A 23,776-nucleotide genomic window follows, 5' to 3' on the forward strand; every position below is an offset into this window, starting at 1 on the left:
GATTTAAGTCCATAATTCTGAGCTCAATTATGTTAATAAGTTGAAGATTAATTGTACTGCCACTTTGATGGCAAAGAGCCAGGAGGTGGTGGTGAAAAATGGGTGCCTTTGGTTTACATTTCTTCTGGTGCCCAAGCCATGAAACATTTCAGTACTAATAAGAGGTACATGGTTTTTTTTATTTATTTGACTTATATGGTTGCCAAATCAGAAAGAGTCAAAGTAATCTGTAACGTTTGACTTGGGAGTTTTGGTTTGATTGCCTTGTTCTGAAGGAATCAAAAGAGGGAGATAAGAGGAAATGACGCTGCAAAACTTTAAGGAATTCCTGGACAGTGTATTTCTGTCTTTACTTCGTTAGTCATTGACCTGAAGTTACCTTAAAGGAAGCCCAGAATAAAGGAAATGGAAGAAAACAAACAAACAAAACAAGCACAATCTGTAACAAAGGTGAAGTGTCCAGGTGGAGGTTTCACAGAGTTCACAATGTGTGTAATGTCCCCCAAAAAGGAAGGATTGAAAGGAGAAAGGCATCTCCTCCTATAGGAAGGAAGTTTTTCTTGTCCTGCCCCCAGAGTGAATGGAAGGGAGTCTTCCATTTTAAAATGCCCCACTTCAGAACAAAATAGTAATAAAATAGTATTACATTTTTAGATTACAAGGAAAGACAATCATGGCAATGTATACATTCAACTTACCCCGTTGAAATTGCTCTAGCACCATCTGCAGGTTTGTCAGGGATATGGCATACTGTTTAACTTGGTCTTGTGAAAGTGTTAGTTGAAGCATAGTCTCATCTCTTTGTGCGGTAACAAGGTTCAATTGTTCTTGCAGAGATTCCACCTGCATGTTTGCCTGATGGCTTCAAATAAAACATAAATACTTAGAAATACTAAATTTTATTTCCGATTTCTGTTATCTTTTATTACACATGTGCATGTTAAAACTTTTGGGGAAGGGCCTTTATTATACTCTGCCAAGAGTCCATTATGACTGGGCCAAGTAATGTTTCTTGTATCCATTTTTTAAATACATATCCATGCAAACAGCAATTTACTGAGGAGACCAAACAAATACCTGACATTTTCCGCTACAGTTGATGAAGACTGAAGCTTTTCCTCCAAATCGCGGACTTTCTTTTTTAGCTTTGATTCCCGATCCTCAGCGGCTAAAGCTTCACGTGTGGAGGTATCTTCCCTTTCCAAAAGATGATTACGTAACCTGTCTAGCTCTTGATTTAATCGCTGCTCCTTCTCACGTAAATACTGCACCTGTATATGATTGAAGAAATGTTCTTTCAGTTCCTTACGTTACTACCATCTATGCATCACTCACTATTTTCTTGCACCCTTTATTTACCTCATTCTGTAGCGCGCTAGTCTCCATTTGTTTTTGTTTGAGGGCCAACATGACTTGATCTCGCTCTTGCTGAAAGGCAACAGCTTTTTCATGCATTGACTTGGCTTCATTTAGCAGCTGGTTTAGTTCTCCTGTCTTCCCCTTTCACAAATAAAAATAACAAGCGGATTAAAGCTCTGGGATAGCACATCAAGACAAGCAGACATTGTTTGTTTGAACATATAGAAGATATAGTTCCAAAAAATGTGGCCACCCACCAATTTTATTTGCTGCTGTTGCCTATGGAGCTTATGTGGATTCCCAAAACATTCTTTTAAGTAAAACTGATTTGAGAGGCTGAAGTTTTGCATTATGCCAGCTTCCCATATATGTTGATTAATTAAAAGACCTTAAGAATATAAACAGAGCCCTGTGAGGAGTTGGTCATCGTGATGATAATAAATAATATAGAGATAGTCCTTAAAAGAGTTCATTTAGACTGTTCAAAGTTACAATGGCATTGAAAAAAGTGACTTATGACCATTTTTCACATTTATGACCATTGCAGCATTCTCATGGTCACGTGATTTACATTTGGATGCTTGATAGCTAGTTTCTATTTATGATGGTTGCAATGTCCCAAGGTCATGGGATCACCTTTTTCAATCTCCTGACAAGCAAATTTAATGGGGAAGCCAGATTCACTCACCAACCATATTACTAACTTAACAACTGCAGTGATTCACTTAACAACTGTGGCAAGAAAAGTCGTAAAATGGGGCAAAACTCATTTAACAAATCTCACTTAGCAACATAAATGTTGGGCTCAATTATAATCATAAGTTGAGGACTACCTGTATTAAATTTACATGTTGCCTGACACCCAATGAAGGCCCATCTAAATTGGCCATTTTCTTTCTTCTATGGCCAATCAGAAAATAATTCAAGTCAGGTGGGCATTCCCAGGCCCCATTTTCCTTACTTATGCTCGGGGGAGGGGCTGATTTCACTTTCCAAATTCAGCATAGGAAATGGGAATCCTACATCAGAGTTTAAATAACATGACATAACTGCAGTCACATTTCCTCCCCTATGATTTTGATGCAGAAGAATTCAAACTCATTGCATACCTGTTCTCTTTCTTTCAACATCTTTTCAAACGTAAGTGCTTTCTCCTTCATGGAATTATGTTCAAATTCCTTCTCCCTTAACATTATTGAAAACTGCATGTTTGTCTCTTGTAGTGCTCGGAATTCTGTTTCTTTTTCCTGGCTTTTTGCCGCTATTCTGTCATTTTCTTCCTTCAATGTACGAACATCCATTTCTAAGATCAGCGTTCTTTCTTTCAGGTTAGTGACACTTTGCTTCAGCAGCTCATTTTCACTCTCTTTATTACTAAGATTTTCTCTCAGAGAAAGCAACTGGTCACCTTTTGATTTTATCAGCAGATCTTTTTCTTTGAGAGACATCTGTAAAATGTCAGATTTATCCTTTAACTGCTTTATTTCCAAGCTAAATTCCTGTTGACACTTTCTTTCGACCTCTGACGATGCAGCCATTGAATCAGACAGTCTCTGATTATTTTCTTGCAAAGTCTGGATAAGCAAATCCTTTTCCTGCAATGTTTTCTTTGTGAATTCTAGTTCCTCATTTACTGATTTACACTCACTGTCAAACATCTGAGAAGAAGTATTACTGGGAACTTCTAATGGTTTTCCTTCAACAGAAGAAGTTACTAATAGTGGTGGTGTTACCATATCAAGCTTTCCAAGAATTACATCACGGGTATTATTAAGGTTTCCTATGCTCTGCTGAACTTGGGCTAATTCTTGAGTAAAGGTTTTTAACTTTTTCTCATTTTGTTCATAGCCCTGTATTAAGCCATTGTATTCTAGCTGTAGCTGGGAATTGTTTTCACTGTCAACTGAAATTTGTATCTGAAGTTTTTGTAGTTCTTCTTGGAGATGACCAGACTCATGTTGCATATTTTGAACAGTAGTCATTACTTGTTTCTTCCATTCTTCCATTTTCTTTACTTGCTGTTTCAGTGTGTCACGTTCCTGTAAAAGTTCCTCAAACTGATTACTATTAATTCCTGGTAACTCACTGCCTGAGTTTATACTGGAAGACTGCAGGACAGTTAATAAAGTTTGACATTTCTGACTTAAAGCATCAATCTCAATATCTTTCTCTCGGATGATACGGGATAAGTTCTTTATAGTTTCTCGAGACATATCATGACTGCTACTTTCAAATTCGCTGGATAGCTTTTGGTTTTCTTCTTGTAACTTTTTCATGGTTGATTCCTTAGCTGCAACAATATCCACTAATTTGTGATAGTCTGTTTTTAACTGACTGTTTTCTCTAGTTTTTTCACTAAGAACTGCTAGCACTTGTTCTCGTTCCATGGCATAGGTCTGTAATTGCTGTTGAAGGAAAATAACATCTTGCTTGTAAGATGAGGAGGAAACCGTTGCATGCAGTGCTTGTATTTCTAAGTTTTTTTCTTGAATGATCTGTGTAAGTTTGCCAACTTCATCTTTAGATAATTGGTCAATCTGTCTACTTAGTGAAACGTTCTTTTCATTCAGAAGCTTGATTTCCATTTCTCTCTCCTTAATGCCTTTTATCAGCCTTTCAATTTCAACCTTAGATAGGTCATGCTTCTCATTCCCATTTTCACCATTGAGTGTCTGAACTTTAGATTCCTGAAAAAGATCAGGAGGGTCTTGCTGAATTACCTTTCCTTGGTTGTTCAGTTGTGTTTTAATTTGTTCTACTGTCCTCTGTAGGCTTTTGATTTCTTCATCCTTCTCCATGCATACCTGCCTATGTACTATGTTCATTTGTTCATGCTGAAATTTTGATTCCTCGGTTTCCTTTCTGTATTCTTGTAGGGATTGCTGTAGTTGAGCCATTTTCAAATTCTGATCCTCAAATGTCTTTTTGTTTAATTTAATCTCTTCTTCAAGACTATTTTTAAGTATAGTTAATTGTGTTATTTCTGCTTCAAGCTCTGTGATGATATCCAATGTTTTGGGCTCAGCCAAAGAAGGGGACCTACTTTGTTGTTCTTTTAATCGCTCATTCTCTTCTTTCAAATGACTGGTCTCTTCTTTCATAGCTGAAAGACTTTTCTCCCTTTCCTCTAAATTCTGCTTCAGTGCCTCAATTCTTTTCATGTTCTCAATATAATCGTCATGTTGCTGCTCTAACTCAAAAGCTCTGATTTTAAATTTTTCAACAAAGACTTCTTTCTCTTTTATGAGCTCTGTCAGTTGTTTCTGGCCAGCTAAGCTAGTGGTTAACATCTCTTTAGTTTCTTCATGATCCATTTCCATCTGTTCAATGTTCCTTTTGAGATCTGCTATCTCAAACTCTTTGTCTTGAGAAAGTTTTACTAACCGTTCATGTTCATATTGTAATGCAGTGGTATCCATGTTACGTGCATTTGATAACTCCTCAATGGTCTGTTCATATTTATGAGCCTGCTCCAACAATCGTTTTTCAGATTGGTTTAATTCTCTTTCTAACTGTCCCTTCTCAAGTTTCAAAGCTTCCAGCATAGTATCTTTTTCAAAACCAATTTTACCCTTCTCACTATTAGCTATTTGCAACTGCTGTTTAAGTTCCTCACATGCTAAATGAAGTCTTCCCTTTTCTGTTTGAAGATTCATGATGGATTTCTCCAAATCTGTATTTATTAGTTTATTTTTAGAAATTTGCTGCTTCAGGTCTGATATTTCTTCTTCTCTTTCAGTGGCTGAATGATCTTGATAACTATCAGATTTCTGATGTATCTTGGTTAATTCGTTTTTGAGAAGAGAACATTCTTCTTCTCTTTCAGTTAGATTTTTCTTTAATTTCATAATTTCCTGTTCATTTTTGAAGCTATAATGTTGGGATGTTTTAAGTTGTTCTTTTAACTCTTTTATTTTATTTTCCTGATATTGGTTAGTCATGTGCAAATCATTAAGGGCAAGTGAGCATTGATTCAATGCTTCTTTCTGGTTTTGCACCTCTTTGCTCATTTCCATTTTCTCTGCCTCCAACATAGATACTGTATTTTCCCCAGATTTTACATCCAGTTTTAGTTGGCTGATAACTTCAGCAGCTTCTGCACTTTGTTTGACTAGTTGTTCCTTTAACATAATCATATGCTAAAATAAAATAAAATAAATATTTTTATTTATGACATACAAGTAAAGCTTTGAGTCAAAATACTCTTTATTTCACAATGTTTTCAAAGCATTGTATTTACGTTACTGTAAAGTACCAATATCAATCCTGCATTTTACCATTTTTTTAACCAGGAAAACTTGCCTCCTCACTAGCAGAAGACTAGGGTTTCATTAATTCCCAATTCACGATACTGACATTTTGCTGGGTATCCATCTTATTCAATCAGAGCAAGGGGAGGAAGCATTAGTTGAAGGAAATCTGTTAGGGGTTATATAGGGGGAGGGGACAAAGTCACAGTCAAAAATCGATGGAGTTGTCTTTTTGCTTTTCTTCTTTCCAGTGTATCTTTTCACCTTTTCCCTTTTTTTTTCAAAAATGCTAATTCTCCTGTTTCCAGGGAAAAATTAGCTTATACTAGTCAAGAGGTCTGAATTAGAGAGGGTTTTTGAACTAGTTTTTTTAAATAGTTAACCAAAAACTTTATAGTTTTGTTGCACGGATATTTAAACACAAAAGCACATATTTTGTAAATTATACAGTATTCCTGCCCCTCCCTTATATTTCTCACCTGGGTAGCTTCTTGGTTCTGCTTGTCCAGTTCTTCCAATTCCGCTATTAGAGTTTCTTTTTCAGCACTGCTTTCATTCAATTCATATTGCTTCTTTAGCATGTGTTCTAGCTGATTTTCCAAGATCTGTCCTTTTATAGTACTAACAGGTTGTAAACTTCCCATTTCTTTGTTAACTTCTCCCTTAATTTAGACACAAAAAAGATCTTAAATTTAATAGGATAAAATCAATTTGAACATAATTGCTTAAAGACTTAATTTTTGTTTTACATAAATAGCAAAGGGGTGATTATATTTTTAATTTTAGAAAGCTGCAAATGGACTCAGGGACAGGTAAGTTTGAAATAAGCTTTTGGAATTAATTATAGGAATCCTTTCTGTTGGAAAAACATGGTAGGAAGGGACTTAAGGTTAGACACTAGAGAGAAATAGAAGGAACAAGATATTATAATTAAAGAAGAATATTCTGTATACTGAAGGATAATTTTGAACAATGGACCTTTAATGTTGGACATATTTTTATATTACCTTTTACATAGTTACCTGATTTAATGTTTTCAATTTTGTTATTTCACTTTCTGCATCTGTAAAAATGTAAGCAGAAAGTTCATTGATACATAGAGAATTCAAGTTGTTAATAGAAGATTTCTTCAGATTTTATTTATTAAATTTATATGCCGCTCATCTCACTTTGAAAAGTGACTCTGGGAAGCTTACAATTAAAATTATAAATATAACAGATAGTACAAAGATTAACTACAAAGAGAAGCAAAAAAAAAAGGAAGACCAATAAGGCAGTAGCATCTTCTTAGTTAATCCACTAGCCACTTCCAACATGGAGCACTTCCATTAAGATCCCAGGATAACAAGCAGAGCCAAGTTTTATCTCCTTTCTGGAAAGCCAAAAGTATGGGAGCAGACTTCAACCCAGGCAGACCTCAAATATAAAGACATATTTCATAATGTGCAGGTTATGTGCACCACTCTAGGAGCAGCTAAAAATGGCCAGGCTGGAGGATTCTACATGACCTATACCTTCCAAACAGTCTTCGTGGATAGGCCCCACTTGAGTGTCTTGCAATAGTCCAAAAGACAGGTGAATAAGGCGTGAATGACTGAGTGCATGTTCTTATGATCCAGGAAAGGGTGCAAGCAAAAGAGTCGTAATTCCAGAAGGACGCCAGGTTGTGCAACTTTATCTAGAACTATAGATGAACCTCTCCAGCCATTCTCTCTTACCAGGATTCAGCTGAAGCCCTTTGTCCCCCATCCAGATCCCTACAAATTCCAGCACCATGGGGCACCTACAGCATCACTGGGGTCGCCCATGATGGAGATATATAGTTGAGCATCATCAGTGTACTTAAGATACCTCGTCCCATGGTGTCCAATGCTCTCACCCAGTGGTTTCATATAGATACTAAAAAGAAGTGGAGCAAGTGCCAATCCTGCAGCACCCCACAAAGGACAATCCATGGGCTAGACCTCTTACCCCCTATCAACACTGACTGGGACCAGCCTTGGAGGAAGGAGCTGGATCAGCACAAAACTGCACCCCTCAAATGCCACAGCTGATCCAAAAGGATACTATGGTCAATAGTACTGAAAGCCACCCAAAGGTCAAGGAGATCCAGGATGGATGTTCTACCCACATCCCACTCTTGCTGGAGATCATCTAGAATGCAACCAATATTGTTTCTGTCCCAAACTAATCAAACAGGCCTGAAACCCGACTGGAAGGTGTCCAGATAATCCATTTCATCCAGGATATCCTGGAGCTACAGTGTGACCACCTTTTCTACCACTTTCCCCAAAAAGGGAAGGTGAGAAGCTAGACGAAAAATTGTCCAGATAGGTGGTTGAGTGATGGTATCTTGAAATATACTGAGTAAAAGTAAAGCAACAATTAAATACAAGTCCATTTATTATCATATTTTGTATCATTTCGAAACAAATTGGGTTAGGAAGAAAAACAGCCAAAAGAACTGTTTTTCAATATTATAAAGTACAATAATACAAATAGGTGAATGGGTTTGGGTTTATTTATTTATTTTCTTAAACTTGTTTTTCTAGAAAGGCTTGATCATATCTTTTTAGGTATGAATGTTTTCCTCACATACAATACTTGGGCTAGGAATCAAAGAGCTGTATATGAATCGACCACTTTTCAGCTTTCTTCTTTGAGCAGCAGCTTCTAATGCTGAAAGAGGCACAGGAAACCACGAAAGGAAAGTACCAAAATAGAAATGAAGAAGCATTTGTGCATAAATCTCCAATCTTTGTTTCACGAAACTGTGTTCACATGCTAAAATACAACATATCATATGGTGAATTTGCAGTGTTTTCATACCAAGTAGTGCTTGTTGCAATCGTTCCACTTCAGCCTTCAACGATTCTTCTACAAAACTAGGGACTTCCTCTACTTTTACATCGTCCTGTTTTTCAGGAATAGATATTTGGAATTTACTGCATTCAGATTTTAGCCTTTCGTATTCTTCTCTTACTTGATTTTTCTCTTTTCTTACAAATTCAAGTTCTTTCAAGAGAATGTCTTTCTCTTCTTCTGCTGAAGACAATTGTTGACTTAAACTTTCCACTTTATTTTGTAAGTTACTCAGGTTTGGTGATTTTGATCCATTTTGTAGATCTTTTTCAGAAGACGCTTCAGTATTTCCATCAACTAAGCAAGGAAACATAAATTTATATTAGAACCCAGAAGCACTCTATAATAATGTTATAATTATCATATTGAGTACATAAATAAAAAAAGTTAAAACATAAATAAAAATATTTTGTAAAATTAAATATTTCTTAATTTCTTCTGCATAAATATTAACAATAAGTATTTTGCAAAGCATTTTTGTAGCATTTCTACTGGTACTGTCAAGTTTTATTTGTAGAAACTCACAGCCATGGTTTGGCTAAATTAAAAATTTTATTGCCAATGATAAGAAAGACACGTACTTGATTGCTTAATGCACTGCAAAAATGCCTGGATTGTATATATTCTCATAGTTTTAAGCTTTATTTCTCATGACCTACTGATTTAATGGATACTTTTCCATTAGTAGTTACAATGGATAGTAGTCATTATAAACACAGCAGGCACTCTGTGTTTATATAACATGGAGATACGTTGCAAAGCTTTTCTGTTGGGTTTGCAAATATTGCTAATACTTGAAACAGACATAATGTAACTATATGCCCTGCATGCATATCTTCATTACTTTTCCTCTTTAGCACTATAGAGAGAAACTATACAGAAAACAATAGATATCTTGAATATCTTTAATAGTATAAAACTGAGAATACATGAATATGAAGAACTAGGAAGTACCAACATCATTAATGCCATAAGAAAACAAACAGAGAAATTAGTGGCAGCAGTCAGCCAAACAGAATCAAAGAATCAAGGTTTAGAGTTTGCAGAACTTTCTTATTGATGCTATTTTTAGTATTTGCGTCACAATGTTGCACTTTGGTTCTTAACAGGCAAAGCTTGTATCATAACATTATAATGGACATTTCATCATCCTGACAAAATCTTTGTTTGCTGCAAAGGTTCGTATGGTAGCATTAAGTCTCTGAATAATCCCACCTGCAGAAATTTTTCTACCATTGGAAGTACAGTGTTTCCAGCTTCAGGACTAAGCATATTTATATATCCAAGGATTTTAACTGGCCATACCATTTTACTAATTATAGCTAATGTTTCCTGTTTCACAAATTTTATAGTTACAGTTTTTCTTAAAAGTACTATACTGGTAAATTAGAAGGACTACGTCTATGAAGTATCATATTATCCGTTATGGGTGCTCAGCAGTCCAGAAATTATAAATTACATAAAGTACTACTTGGAATAAAATTACACTTGAAATCTGGTACTCTTTTTACATGCTCAATATAGTAATAACTTTTTTAAAATTCTTTTAGAACTCTTAAGAACAAACAAAACCTTTCTGTAATTGATCCTCCAATTCATCTATTCGTTCTTCATATTCACTTAGTTCTTCTCTATGACGTCGGCTTATCTCTGCTAATTTTTGATGATGTGCATCTTGCAATACTGAAAGCTCATGCTGGTGCTGATCTATTTCTTGGCTCAACTTCTGTTTCAGTTCCTAAAATGTGTAATTAATGAAAAGTAAAGTTCATGACTTGAAAGTTTAAAGTTCTTTATGGTTTTAAATTTTAAATTTAAAGTATAAAGTTCATTCTGGAGTACTTTATTCGTTAACAATGCAAAATATCTGAAGACTGATTCACTTACAAAGGAAAATATGGAACTTTTAGTAAAAAATGTCCATGAATGATTCGGAGGTTGTACCTTGTTGTTTAATTAAGGAGCACTCAAAAGATACAATGCAAATCATTGTTTTAATTCATAAGAAAGCATTATTTCTAAATATTTCAAGATGTATATTTACATTCATATTCATATGCAAGTATTTTATTCAAAATAACTTTAAAAAGCATTAATAAATGTCTGTGCATTAGAGGATTATCCTAAACTTGTAGTAACTCTATAAGGAGTGATGTCCTTATAAGGAAAAGAGGTGGGGTGTTGTGTTTTTTTTTACCTTGATAATATTTTGCAGCTTGCAGATTTCATTTTGATCTGTACTATTTTCTCCTTGAGGCTTAGAAAACTAAATGAGATGGTGGAGAAAAAAGATTTAAAATGCTGAAAGTGGTTTAGGCTTAAATGGTGTGCAGCAGCAACATGGCAGGATCTTAAGAAAATTATTCTTGAACAATGTTTAATAAATCAAGTTTCAAGCTCTACAATGAGTGTGGCCTAGTGAACAGAACACCAGGACCCACCACAAGGATTTGTGTTATACAAATTGCATCTATGTTAGCTTCAGTCCATCATTTAGGAGCTTCATAAGCTAAAGCTCAGCTCTATGTGCAGCAGTTTACAATTTGCCTCTTCTTCCCACCCTGCCCCATTAAACATACTGAAGCAATATTCCCAATGTAAACTTATGATTCAAGTTTATACTGAAAAATGAAACTGTTATAGAAATACACACAGCTAACTATTCAGAATTCCTGGTGTGTGTGGGGGGTGGGTGGGTGGGGGGAAGCTGCAACACTTTTATCAATGTTGGTAGAGGTAATCCTCAGCTTACGACCACAATTGAGCCCAGAATTTATGTTGCTAATTAAAAAATTTGTTCAGTGAGTTTTGCCCCACAACTTTTCTCACCACATTTGTTAAGTGAATCACTGCAGTTCTTAAATTAGTAATACCGTTGTTAAGTGAATCTGGTTTGCCCATTGCTTGCCAGAAGGGGATCATATGACTCTGGGACACTGCAACCGTCATAACTGTGAGTTGTCAAGCGTTTGAATGTAAATCATGTGACCATGGGGATGTTGCAATGGTCATAAGTGTGAAAAGTGGTCATGTCATTTTTTTCAGTGCCATTGTAACTTCGAACGGTCACTAAATCAACTGTTGTAAGTTGAGGACTACCTGTATATTTTTTATTCATTGTCACAAATAAAATATATGTAATGATGTACAATTACACTACAAACCTACAGAGACAGTGAACTCTGGATCAAATGTTAAACAGAACACTGTCACTGGAAATAAACAACTCTTGTGCCACTCAGGCAAGTTCCATTAATACTGAATTTAGAAATGAGATAATTAATAATACATCTCTTATTAAATCATACTGCCGTTTAAAGGGAAAAGTCAGGGAGCAGGTCAGGCAGGGCTGGCTGGTTGGGGAGGGGGGAATCATGGCTACTTAGGTTGCTGCCACCACCGCCAGCAGCTTGAATTTCCCGAGTGAAGCAGGAGTTTGCCGTTCCGAGCGAAAAACGAGAGGCTCTGCCTGCCGCCGCTTGGGTGGGGAGGACAAGGAGAAGAATGGCGAGACCCAGGGAGCAGTCAGGTGGGGCTGGTTGGTTGGGGAGGGGGGATCATGGCTGCTCAGGTGGCTCCTGCCACCCCTGCCACTGCCAGCAGCTTCAGTGCCACGGCTGAAACAGGGATCTCTCTCTCTCTCTACACACACACACACACACACAAACCGAGTTTGGAGAGCCCCCTCCTCTCTGACTCCCTGCGGCAGCAGTTGCAGTGCTTCAATGCCTGGCTGGCAGGGTGCTCAAGTAAGCTAGTGTGAGGCATGGGGGGCAGCTCCACGCCCTCTGCCTTACTTACTCCTCCACCGCCCCACCTCGTTTTGTGGCCACTGCACAAGTGCATTTCTCAGCTTCCTGCTAGGTTATGGTGGCAAGCAAGGAGGAGGGGATGTGGAGGACGAAGCAAGGCAGGGGGTGTGGAGCTGCCCCATCTGCCCCCGCCACGGCTTCCCTGAGGCCCTTCAGCCAGGCCACCCAATCCAAACCCTCACCACCACCCAAGGCAGCCACATCCCTTCACTAACCTGCTTTCCAGCTCTGTTCTCCGTCGCCACACACAGGCCCAGTTCTCCGTCACCACATGCAGGGCAACTAAAGTAGTCTGGTGGGACTATGGTAAAAAAAATAGTTCAGACCTTCCAACTCACGGAAAGAAATAAAGTTCTTGTGAGGTTGGAAGATCTGAACTATTTTTTTTTACCATAGTCCAATAGACTACTTTTGTTGCCCTGCATGTGGTGATGGAGAACTGGGCCTGTGTGCGCGCGCGCCGGGATGGCATGGGCCAGCCGCGGGCTGGACCCTTATAGTTTCCAGGATGGCAATGCAGGCTGGATCCGGCCCGCGGGCCTTGAGTTTGACACCCCTGATATATGTAGTCTATATTATGTTATTCAGAAAAGAGACACACCTGTGCAATCTGCTTCCAGTGTTCAACTTCAGATTCGAGCCTAGAAATTTCACTGGACAGTCTGTTTATTTCCTGTTGAGACCAGATCACATCTCCAAAATCCATATCATCTCTATGAAAATCAGAAGAATGATGTCTAACAGGAAAAGAAGCTGATGTAGTGGCTGATGGAGAAACTGGTTTCAACTGTGATGAATGAGCAGCTGACTGCATTTTCTGTAGTTGCTCTTGTAAAGCATTCTGCCTGGCTTTGAGATGGCTGATTTCCACCTAGACCAAGACATGTACATTTCAGTAAAGAAAGTGTTTGATCCAACATTAACTGCAACTTTTAATTTTAATTTATCTTTTAAATATTGTTTAATTTAGCTAACAGCTACTAAAATTATTCTTATTTCATTAAGCTATTTCATTAATTGTACCTTTTTCTCTTGTTGCATTATACTAAGAAGAATCCCTTAAATTAAGGCCAACTTCTTTCAATTGCATGAACATGTCCTTGTCATTTTTCAACAACATAGCAGTGGTTAGCCACTACACTCTTGAGACTTGTATTTCTGGCTTCCCAGGATAGGACTGATTATCTCCCATCTGAAAAGTAACTAAGCCCACTTTTGCTTATCTTGTTCATAATAGAATAGAATAACAGAGTTGGAAGAGACCTGGGAGGCCTTCTAGTCCACCCCCTTCTTAGGCAGGAAACCCTACACCACTTCAGACAAATGATTATCCAAACTCTTCTCAAAAACTTCCAGTGTTGGAGCATTCACAACTTCTGGAGGCAAGTTGTTCCAATGATTTCTGTCAGGAAATTTCTCCTTAGTTTTAGGTTGCTTCTCTCCTTGATTAGTTTCCACGCATTGCTTCTTGTCCTACCCTCAGGTGCTTTGGAGAATAGGTTGGCCGCCTCTTTGTGGCAGTCCCTGAGATATTGGAAGACTGCTATCATGTCACCCCAGTCCTTCTTTTCATCAGACTAGACATACCAGTTCCAGCAACCATTCTTTATATGAACAAGATCAAGTCAAGACTGCTGAATACTACCACTTAAGTGATTATTTTTTTACCAGAATCCTACAATGCCTCCATGAAATCAATTATGTAATTTGAATCTGATGTTAACATACTATAAAACAATCTTTGTGCAGTATCTCAGTCTGATATTTATGTGTCCTGAAGACCTCTCTCCTGTGGTTATGAGGAAGAGCGTATTTGTCCTCAGAAAACAGTGCATGCGTTATGAGACTTAGAAAGAGAGAATATCTTCGCAACATAATAATACATTATGAGGGAGAAGATGCATCTTAGTATGTGTTCCCATTCATACCTTTCCAACAATGGGGTTTCTTCAACAATGGGGTTTATTTCCTTTGACATAAGGAAACATAAATTACATGCAATGATTTGTCAGAGAAGGAAAATTACTTACTAATGTTGTAAATGTATGTTTTAAAATTTTTACTAACTTGAGTGCTGAATGTAACATGCTTACTTATGGGAATTTATTATAATAGCAAATCCAAATTTTTGGTATTTAAAACAAACATGGACAAAATAACTGTTTAGTTACTCAACCACTTTGAACTTTTCATGACAGAATGGATATCATTTGATCAAGGCTATGTAGCAGCAATTTGTCTCCTTCTGGCCTCTTTTTTATTGTCTTCTATTTTTTCAATCATCACGGTCTTCTCCAGTGACTCTTGCCTTCACATTATATATTAACAATATTTAAGCTCTAGCTTTATTAAGCAGTCTGGTTTTACTTTACTAGCTACTGAATGATTTGTTCTTCCTGTGGTCCAAGGAAGTCTGCAAAAATCTTTCCAATACCACAGTTTACAGGAGAAAACAGACTCATATTCTTATGCATTACGAAGTGGCACAGACTGCTCTTAATTATATCTTTATGTTATTGAACATATTCTATGCTGTACTGATTTCTACATATCTATACACCATATTTCTAGTGTTCAATAATCCAGAGAAATTTCAGCAATCTCCCTGAACTAATTCCAGACTTTATAAAGAACAGCAGCTATTCATGTTTTTTAAAAAAATATATTACAAATGAATCATAAGCTTCCTTAAACATAAATAGAACAATATAAAGACAATATAAAAAATATCTTGTTATGCTGATTCTTAACGATTCAAGATGAAGTATGACTTGTAGAAAGGTTTGGGGCCACTTACACACATTACAACAAATAGCCAAGTTGCCTGCCTGTCTTTACAAAATAGGTTGCCATCCTATTAAGTACATAAAGTCACAAATTAAATGTTGTTCAACTAGATTGAGCCATTATTTACCTCTTTCTGCTGTAGCTGATTACGATAATCTATAGATTTTTGCTTTATTTGAAGCTCTGCTACTTCGTTCTTTTCTTCAAGGTCATTACAAAACTTTTTCAACCTGTCATTCTAGAGAAAAATGCATTGAAACATTAATAAACAAGAGCTTAAAACTAATTTAACCCAGAGTACATATTAGGTCTGACTCCCAAACACAAAAACAAAAATGTATTTTTTTTCTATTTGCTTTTATTTGTTTTTCAGAAATAGCATCCTACCTCTGATCTCAGTGTGGAATGAAGACTTTCTACATCTCTCAGACTATTGTCAGATACAGGAAAATCAACCGCAGGACCTGAAAAGAGCAGGAATGGAAAGAAGATGAAGATATTATATTGTCTCTCTCTCTCTCTCTCTCTCTCCCCCTCCCTCTCTCTCTCTTACACATACACATACATACATATGTGTATCCATACACACACACAATACACCAACACAAGTACCAAACATGGGATTTCTGTTTAATTCTAGGGAGCTGAAAGTGCCTCACTTTGAATGATTTTTAATATCTTTTGCAGATAACATTGATCAGATCTACCTTTAGATTTCAACATTAAGCCAACAGTTGGATGTGCCTCCAAAAATGCAAATGCACCAAAACAAATATAATTGTGGAACTCACAATAAGTAGTTATTCAACTGTATATTTCTTTCATCAGATTCCCACACTTGAGTCCTGCACTCTTTGAACAGAAATCAGAAAAAATTATAATAGGTTCAGACCAATCAATAAGAATGATTAGGGGACTAGAAACTAAGTCCTATGAAAAGGCATTAAAAGAGATGAGCAAGTTTAATCTAGAAAAATATATCCAAATGGGGGAATACAATAGCATTATTCAAATCCCAACGATGTCATACATAAGGTCAAGAATTCTTATTCCAAAGTTCCAACACAGAAACTTTACTAGATATTATTAAAAAAATCCAGTTTAACAGTAAGAACAGTGTGGCAGTGGAACCAAATACTCAATGAAGTGCCAGGCTCCTCTTTCACAAGCTCCTCTTCCTTTTGCTCTCTTTGTTCAACAGAAGGCTAGACTGCAAGCCATCTGATATTCCTACATTGAACAGATGTTACACTCAGTAGCCTAAATGGCTCCTTCTAACTGTATGATTGAATGACTAAGTCAGTCAGGAAAGACTCAACCCAAAATTAAGGGAGATGATCTATATCTCCTTTAGATGAGGTAAGGTATATTCCATCCTGTTTTTTAAAAGCAAGTTATAAGTCTACTCTTGAAGAAACATTTCCTTACATCAGAAGACTGAGCAAGTATAAGTCAGTTTAAAGCAGGGGTCGCCAACCTTTTGGACCTCAGGGACCACCAAACTCATAATTTTAAATCCCAGGGACCACTAACTTGTTCTGTGGGTGTGGCCTAATTTGTGGGTGTGGCTTGGTGGTCATGTGACTGGCTGGGCATGGCTTGTATGTAAATATTATAAATATTTATATAAATATTGAATTTTGTATAAAAAAAGAGCAATTTACCCAAAATCAGGCAAAGCAGGCAGGCAGATTGAGTTGCTCACAGAATCACAGATTCATTCAGAGATCTATCTACCTGCCATCAGCTAGCTCAGTCTGTCACATAAAATTTGCTTGCAAACTCATAAAATTTGCTAGCAAACTCACAAGATTAACTCACAACACACCATGTATGTAAATATTGAATTTTTTATAAAAAAAAAGAGCAACTTTTACCCAAAATCAGGCAAAGCAGGCAGGTAGATTGAGTTGCTCACAGAATCATTCAGTGATCTATCTGCCATCGGCTAGCTCAGTCTCTCAAATTTGTTTGCCGTGAGTCTGCATTGAATCATAGAATCTTCACTCCTAAGGGAGGTTCGGCTGTGCTTAAAAGCAGAGCCGAAGATCTAAAGACTAGCTAGAAAGCAAGAAATCCAACCATTTCCTGCTTCCTAGCTAATCTAAATCTCCCAGCACAGCAGAACACCTGAGGGTCAGAAAAAGGAAAAATAGCAATTTAGCAGGCAAGTTTTCCAGGTAAGGAGTGAGTGGTCAGAGAGGGTTCCCTTGGACCATGTGGGCCTTGTGTTTCTGCACAGCCTGGATTAATTGCTTTGAGGGGGTGCTCTGGGGGTGAGATTTCTCTGCGGCCCACCAAAATTTTCTCACGGCCCTCCAGTGTGTTTAAAGCATCCCATTTCACAAAAGCAACCGAGAGTTTAGTGGCTTCACAATTCCAGGTGCATCTGGATACTGTTTATCTGGACTAATGAAAATTGGGCATTTAGTTGGCAAAGCCACAGTGGCCAAAAATTGGAAGAGACCAGGTTACATACAATAGCAAAGAACTGAGATCTAACAGACTGTACAAATTATTGCATAATATTCACAATGTCACATGCTAAAGAAATATAATACTTAGGTTCATCCAATTTATATTTGAACCCTCTGTGTAAGGAAAATATTAGACATTCAAACTGGTTTTAGACAGAGGAAGAAGATACATTATTGCCAAGGCCTGCTGGATAAATGAGAAAGCCAAAAATCCCCCAAGTCAAAATATGCTTCACTTACTACACAAAGGCTTTGAGTTGCATCAGCTCTGAAAATGTCCTTAAGAAAAGGAAATCCTAGAATAATATACTGTCCTCATGCCAAATTTATGTGTAAGATAGATAGCCACAAGCCAAATAGAATATGGCAAAACAGACTGGCTCTAGTTTGGTAAAGTGGTAAAGTAATAATAAAGACTGCATACTCTCTCCTTATTTATTCAAGCTATATTCTGACTATAGCTTGAATAAATAATATTCTGAATACATTCTGAGTCCTTGTCTCAGGACCATTCATTTAGTGACTGTTCAAAGTTACAACAGCACTAAAAAAAAGTGACTTATGACCAATCCTTGCATTTAAGACCATCACAGCATAGTTGTGGTCACCTGAACGTCATTTGGATGCTTAAAATGCAGAAGGTATTTATGATGCTTGCAATGTCCCAGGGTCACATGATCACCATTTGCAAACTTCCCAGCTGGTTTCTAACAAGAAAAGTCAACAGGGAAATTGCCAGGAGGTTGTAAGTCACAGTCATGTGATGTCTTGCTTAGTGACCATGGCAAAAATGTTTATAAAATCAGATGTAATCATGTGATGCCTGACTTAATGACCGTCCTGCTTAACAACAAATGTTCTGGCGCCAATATTGGTCATATGGTGAGGACTACCTGTATACTATATATTGAAGGGAGAGAAATTGGAAATGATGAGCATCACTTTAAAACTGAAGAATAATCTGCCCCATGAGGTTAACATAATTTAGATAATTGCAAAGCCACCCAGTCATTGAGAGTTGGGCGGCATACAAGTTTAATAATTACTATTATTAACATGCAAATTATTTGCAAGATCCAGTAATAAAATAGTGAAAAAATAGGACTGTGATTAATTAACAAGATGAAAGTAATGTCAATAGGTTCAGTAAACAGCCTTAGAACTGACAATGAAGACACAGAAAAAGTGGATATTTTTACAGGATAAAGTACAGTAAAGGAACTATCAATCAAGGAATATACTACAAGCTAGCACTTAGCGGGGTATAAATGAAATATATAGCATCTGATTATATTTTCCAAATAAACTTTGGAAAAGATAGATGCTATAACATATCATTATCTATAAAGATTAGAATCATGCAATGACATTCCATGGATGTGAAAGATGGATATTAATTTGAGTACTGTGCAAATAATGAGGTACAGAAAGAAACTATTATTTTTTTAGTTTCAAGAAATTACTTTGCAATAATTTACTATCTTGTATACCTATTACCTTTTCTTTAGATCCTAAAATGGAGAATATAATCTATTCTATAACCTGTATACTGTGTATATTAATTAGCAGCTTTTCTTAAAAGAAAGTAATCCATATGGAAGAAAACACTAATCTGTATAGGAATTATGGAATGCTGTTGTCTTGTGTGAATGTAATACTGTAATAATACTTATAATACAAGTCTTGGACTTTGGCACTTTCTCTCTCTTCTATCCCATCTGTTATTATACAGCTTGCCATCACTTCTAAATGAAGACAATGCATTGCTTCGATCTTTGCATCATTTGCAATTAAATTATCTCCTGGAAGCTCACCCACCCCGGGTTTAATTTAAATTTGTCAATCTCTTTATTCAAGCAACTCTCTGTATATTTGAATCAAAATTATTAGAGTTAGTAATTCTCTAAAACTGCTTTGTGACATAATTTATGGAAAATTACAATCTAAAGAGCCTTTTGATACATTTCTCATATTTTGTCCAATACTATCTTCTTCCTCTATAGTATGTTGCTATCCTTCCTTTCATAAGACATGCTTATTGTAACAGAATTACTCATAATAAGGATTTAAAGGACAAGCCTGAAGACATCTTAAATATTTTGATCAGCTGCACTAATACTTATTTCTTAGTTCAGATCAAATGGATATTTTAGTACATGAAGCTATAAAAACTTTTAGTACGAATGTTATTTAAAAAAAAATTAGTTTCAAGAAATTACTTTGGGATAATTTACCACCTCATACATCTATAGCCTCTTCTTTGGATCCTAAGATAGAGAATAAAATATCTTACCAAAAAAAGCCCTCAATTTATAGTGCAAGTACCCAAGATTCTATGATCCTTGAGCTCTGTATCCATCTGTTTTTTTTTTAAAGGTAGTCTTTCCTAATCCGACATTTTCAGATATATTAGGGCAGTAATCCTCCAGTTGGTATGTAGGTGCTGGTTGAGTGCCTGCAGGCTATATGGGTCTGGATGGGTAGGAGCTAGCCTTAGCTCAACCCCGGCAAGACAAAATGGCCCTGGATTTTTGACCCCCAGGCCCAGATGATATTTCATCTCTGACTCTGAATGAAGTGGCATTGACTTGGGTACACAATTTGGGGGGCCTTCTAAAACCACCACTTCTGCTCAAGAAGCAGGTGGCAACCATGTTGGTGGGGGGGAGGTTGTCTTTATACAGATTCATCTGGTGTGCCAACTGCATCTTTTCCTGGACTGTGAGGCCTTGGCTATTTCCCATATGGATTGCTACAACATGCTGTACACGTGGCTACCCAGAAGCTACACCTGGTCTAGAAAATGATGGTGCGTGCAGTGATCGGTGTCCCTAGGTGTACCCATATGAGTCCTCTGTTGTTTGAGCTGCAATGACTCCCAGTTTCCTTCCAGATGCAAGTCAAGATGCTGCTTGTTACCTTTAAAAGCATATATAGCACAAGATCAGGTTATCTGCAGGACTGCCACTCCCTACCAGACTAGATAGGGTGGGCATGTTCCTAGTCCCTTCCCTTGAATATTGCCATCTTATGGGTTTAGGAAGTATGCCTTTTCCATGGCAGTCTCTACTTTCCTAGCCTTCCCTAAAGTACCTACAACCAACTGCTGGGATATGCTGAGGTGAATGAGAGGATTTATGGTTTTAATTCATATATGTATTATGCTGTTTTAATTGTTGATCGTGTGACACCCAGGGTTTGATATAAGTCAAGTGGCTACAGTATATAAATATTTTAAATGAATAATGAAAGTTGCAGTCCCAAGTTCTTTGTAGTATACCAGGTGGGAGCTATTCTTTTGCTTGTTTGTTTGCAACATTCAGAGTTATTGTTTAAGGGACAGAAGACAGAAAGGGTGAATTAAAAAGAAAATTTCCTACATTAAAAAAACCCCCTGCCTTCCTCTCTTTCAGAAGTACCTGGTCCAAGATCTCTTCCTTGTTTTTCCCACATGAGGGAAACATATGCCGCCATTCTCCACCTGCAGGACACAGGTTAATATTTACAGAAAATACCTCCACAACCTCATTGGAGAATTTTGGGGGGAAGAATCCCCGTCCCCAGTCTGAAAACCTCTAACCTGTCATATCCTGGCCTTATGGGTCTTTGCCGCTTGATCCTAACCCTCACCCCACCCACATCGTCGCCTTTTCTTACCTCCCACCTCTTCTGTCCCTTCTAACAGCATATCCTTGGTGAAGCTGGAGATCTGTCCGGTCAGTGTCGACAAGCTGCCGCCGACCTGCCCCACCAGGGACTGGCCGAAACCCGCACCGAGGCCCCCCAGCCACGACGACATCCCAGTCAAGGCTCAACCCAGTCCTCGGGGAAAGAGAGTAACAATCAGCTGGGGTCTCCGACGCCGCTTTCCCCCACCCAAGTCCGGTCCGTCCCTCGGTTTAGCCGTTTCAAGGAGCTGCCGGGTGACTTTTTGGGGTCTTAAAAAGGCTCTTATCGTAGGATTTCTACCGGCCAGCCGTCCCGGCCGGGGTTGTTCAATCAGCTGTAAGGCCTCCAGATCCAGCTGCCACCTCAACGGCCGCCATGACACCTCCAGCTCATCATAGAGCACGGAAGGGTAGAGCGCCCTGTTGGCGCTCGGGGAATGCGTCTCAAGAAACAAAGGTCGACGGGACGTGGAGGGTGGGGGTTGCATGCTCGCCGGAAAGGTAGCTTTAGTCTCACCTGGTTTTACCCCACCCCCCCCCCCGGCCCTTTCCAAAAATTTGGTTGGATTACCCGTGGCTAATCCCCAACTCGACATGCAACCGAATTCCTTGTTCTTTGAGGATAGATCTTAGACCCCCCACCCCGCGTAGACAGATGTGAAATATTTCACAGGATTACGAGGTATCCAGAATTATTTGTGGCTGCCCCTCCTTTGGGATTTCACCAGTGTTTATGAACAGTAAGAGCACTTTTTATTCTGTTCCAGTACGATTTAAAACAAACAAACAAACTTCGCAATAGATGCCGTCTTCCTTTTTAGTGTTTCCCAAATCTTTAGATGGTCGTAAATGCGAAGACCGGTTGTAAGTCACTTTTTTTCAGTGCTGTTAATAACTTTGAATGGTTGCTAAACCATTCTCTTTCTCAACTCTGCTAATATGAGATACGTAATGTGGGTTCCACACTGATGAGCTGTATTCGAGTATTGGTCTAGCAAATGTTTTGTATGCTTTAGTTTAGTGTGATATTACCAGAGAAAAAGCTACGTAGGATTAGGTTAACAACTCTTAATGCCTTTTTGGCTATGTAGTTACAGTTTGTTCTAGCACTTAGATCATTAGAGATAAGTATTCCAAGGTCCTTTAGAGAGGTTGGATCATCAGCAAGGTCTTGACTATTCAGCTTGTATTTTATTTTCTGATTTTTTTTGCCAATATATAAGACAGAGCATTTATTTGTTGAGATTTGAAGTTGCCATTTGTTTGACCATTCTGATACATAGTCAAGGTCTTTTTGAAGGGTAGCAGTATTGTCTGTGGTATTGAACAGCTTTATATCATCAGTGAAAAGAACGCAGTTGCTCTTAATATGATCACAGAGGTCATTTATGTAGAGTATGAAGAGAGTTGGTCCTAGAACACTGCTTTGGGGGACACCACTATTGACAGGTACAGAATTCGATAGGGCTTGATATTTATAAAGGCAGATACTGTTAATATTAATTTCTGGGTCCATTGTTCAAAAATACCTTTCAGTATGTCCAAGATTAAAATAGTTTATTAGTAAGTCAAATGTGTAATCTTTTTTCAAGTTCCCTCTAGTGTCTCAGTTCAAAGTCTCATCATATCATGTTTCTTTTCAAGATAATTCAAAACAAAAGGATTTTCCCACAGGAAGGATTCTTCTAATTAATTGAAAAATCTTTATTTCAAATCTAAAATCATAATGCTAATCACTTTTTGCTGTTTATTTCAAGAGAATTTTCTTTAAAAAAAATTAAGTCCTTAAACTTGGATTTAAAATGTCTTTTGGTAAGAAACCTAGTGCTGTAAAACGTGTCGATCCAAAGGTTCCTAATAGCTTAGTTAACAACCAATTTCTAAAAAGTGGTTAGAAAAGTAAGCATGTGAACCCAGGGTCATTTGGAAAGCACCAACTTGGTTTGAGAGTTGGCTATTCTTTCATTGCCAGAGCTCAAAACCCACTAGACACTACCGCCTTACATTCTCTTCACAAGGAGCAACTGTATGGAGCACTTCTGGGTCTTCTCTTTGTCCACAGAGGAATTATGAAGAGAGAGCCTACTTGTTAGTTCTTCATTCTGCCATGGTTGGGTCAGCTCTGTCTTCAGTTTGCCATTTCTTCCTTAGAAGTCCCTATTTGCAGGAGGTTTTTTTTTCATTACGAAAATGCATAATTTAGCCAATGTTTAAAAAGGTCAAATTTGGACCTGAATAAGCATAATAATGCAAGGGGAACATTATTGTTTGATGATTCAAACCAAATACGATCAGAAACCTGATGAAGATTCTGCTCTCAACTCTAGGTGGCTTACAATAAAAAGCAATTTTTTTAAAAAAAAGCAATTGGTAATCATAATAGGTGACCTGGCTCATATTTATACTTCCCTCACTATGGAGCTGAGCAGGGGTGGGATTTAAAATTTTTAACAACCGATTATGTGGGCGTGGCCATGTGACTAGGTGGGTGTGGCTTTTTTGCAAAACCCTTTTTTTTTGCCTTCTGGGCCTCAGGGAAGCCTCCTGGGGGGGTGCGTTTT

General features: G+C 37.6%; 1 protein-coding gene and 1 long non-coding RNA gene across 3 annotated transcripts in view; one reads left to right on the forward strand and one right to left on the reverse strand.

Moving 5' to 3' along the window:
• TRIP11 (thyroid hormone receptor interactor 11) overlaps window positions 1–21,612 on the reverse strand; it is a 38,873-nt gene extending 17,261 nt beyond the window's left edge. Inside the window, exons 1-13 of one of the 2 annotated variants that reach the window (XM_026679194.2) lie at window positions 21,205–21,612; window positions 15,458–15,534; window positions 15,198–15,308; window positions 12,885–13,154; window positions 10,669–10,737; window positions 10,044–10,209; window positions 8,439–8,768; window positions 6,632–6,672; window positions 6,089–6,271; window positions 2,469–5,498; window positions 1,360–1,500; window positions 1,078–1,271; window positions 699–862 (exon numbers count right to left, since the gene is read on the reverse strand). In XM_026679194.2, coding sequence (XP_026534979.2) covers window positions 699–862; window positions 1,078–1,271; window positions 1,360–1,500; window positions 2,469–5,498; window positions 6,089–6,271; window positions 6,632–6,672; window positions 8,439–8,768; window positions 10,044–10,209; window positions 10,669–10,737; window positions 12,885–13,154; window positions 15,198–15,308; window positions 15,458–15,534; window positions 21,205–21,346 — 4,918 coding nt within the window. In that variant the 5' untranslated portion in view covers window positions 21,347–21,612. Of the gene's footprint in view, window positions 1–698; window positions 863–1,077; window positions 1,272–1,359; window positions 1,501–2,468; window positions 5,499–6,088; window positions 6,272–6,631; window positions 6,673–8,438; window positions 8,769–10,043; window positions 10,210–10,668; window positions 10,738–12,884; window positions 13,155–15,197; window positions 15,309–15,457; window positions 15,535–15,861; window positions 15,881–21,204 lie in introns of those variants that run through there. The other variant, XM_087952069.1, reaches the window with a different exon arrangement.
• LOC113419675 (uncharacterized) lies at window positions 20,012–21,432 on the forward strand. The gene is made up of 3 exons (XR_003371939.2): window positions 20,012–20,668; window positions 20,961–21,041; window positions 21,233–21,432. It is a non-coding gene; the product is annotated as an uncharacterized LOC113419675 (long non-coding RNA).
• Window positions 21,613–23,776: the final 2,164 nt, after the last annotated feature.

This window comes from Notechis scutatus, chromosome 1 (genome assembly GCF_049901735.1).
Source record: "Notechis scutatus isolate UNSWTSFEM ecotype Mainland chromosome 1, rNotScu1.2, whole genome shotgun sequence".
Taxonomy (NCBI): Eukaryota; Metazoa; Chordata; class Lepidosauria; order Squamata; family Elapidae; genus Notechis; species Notechis scutatus.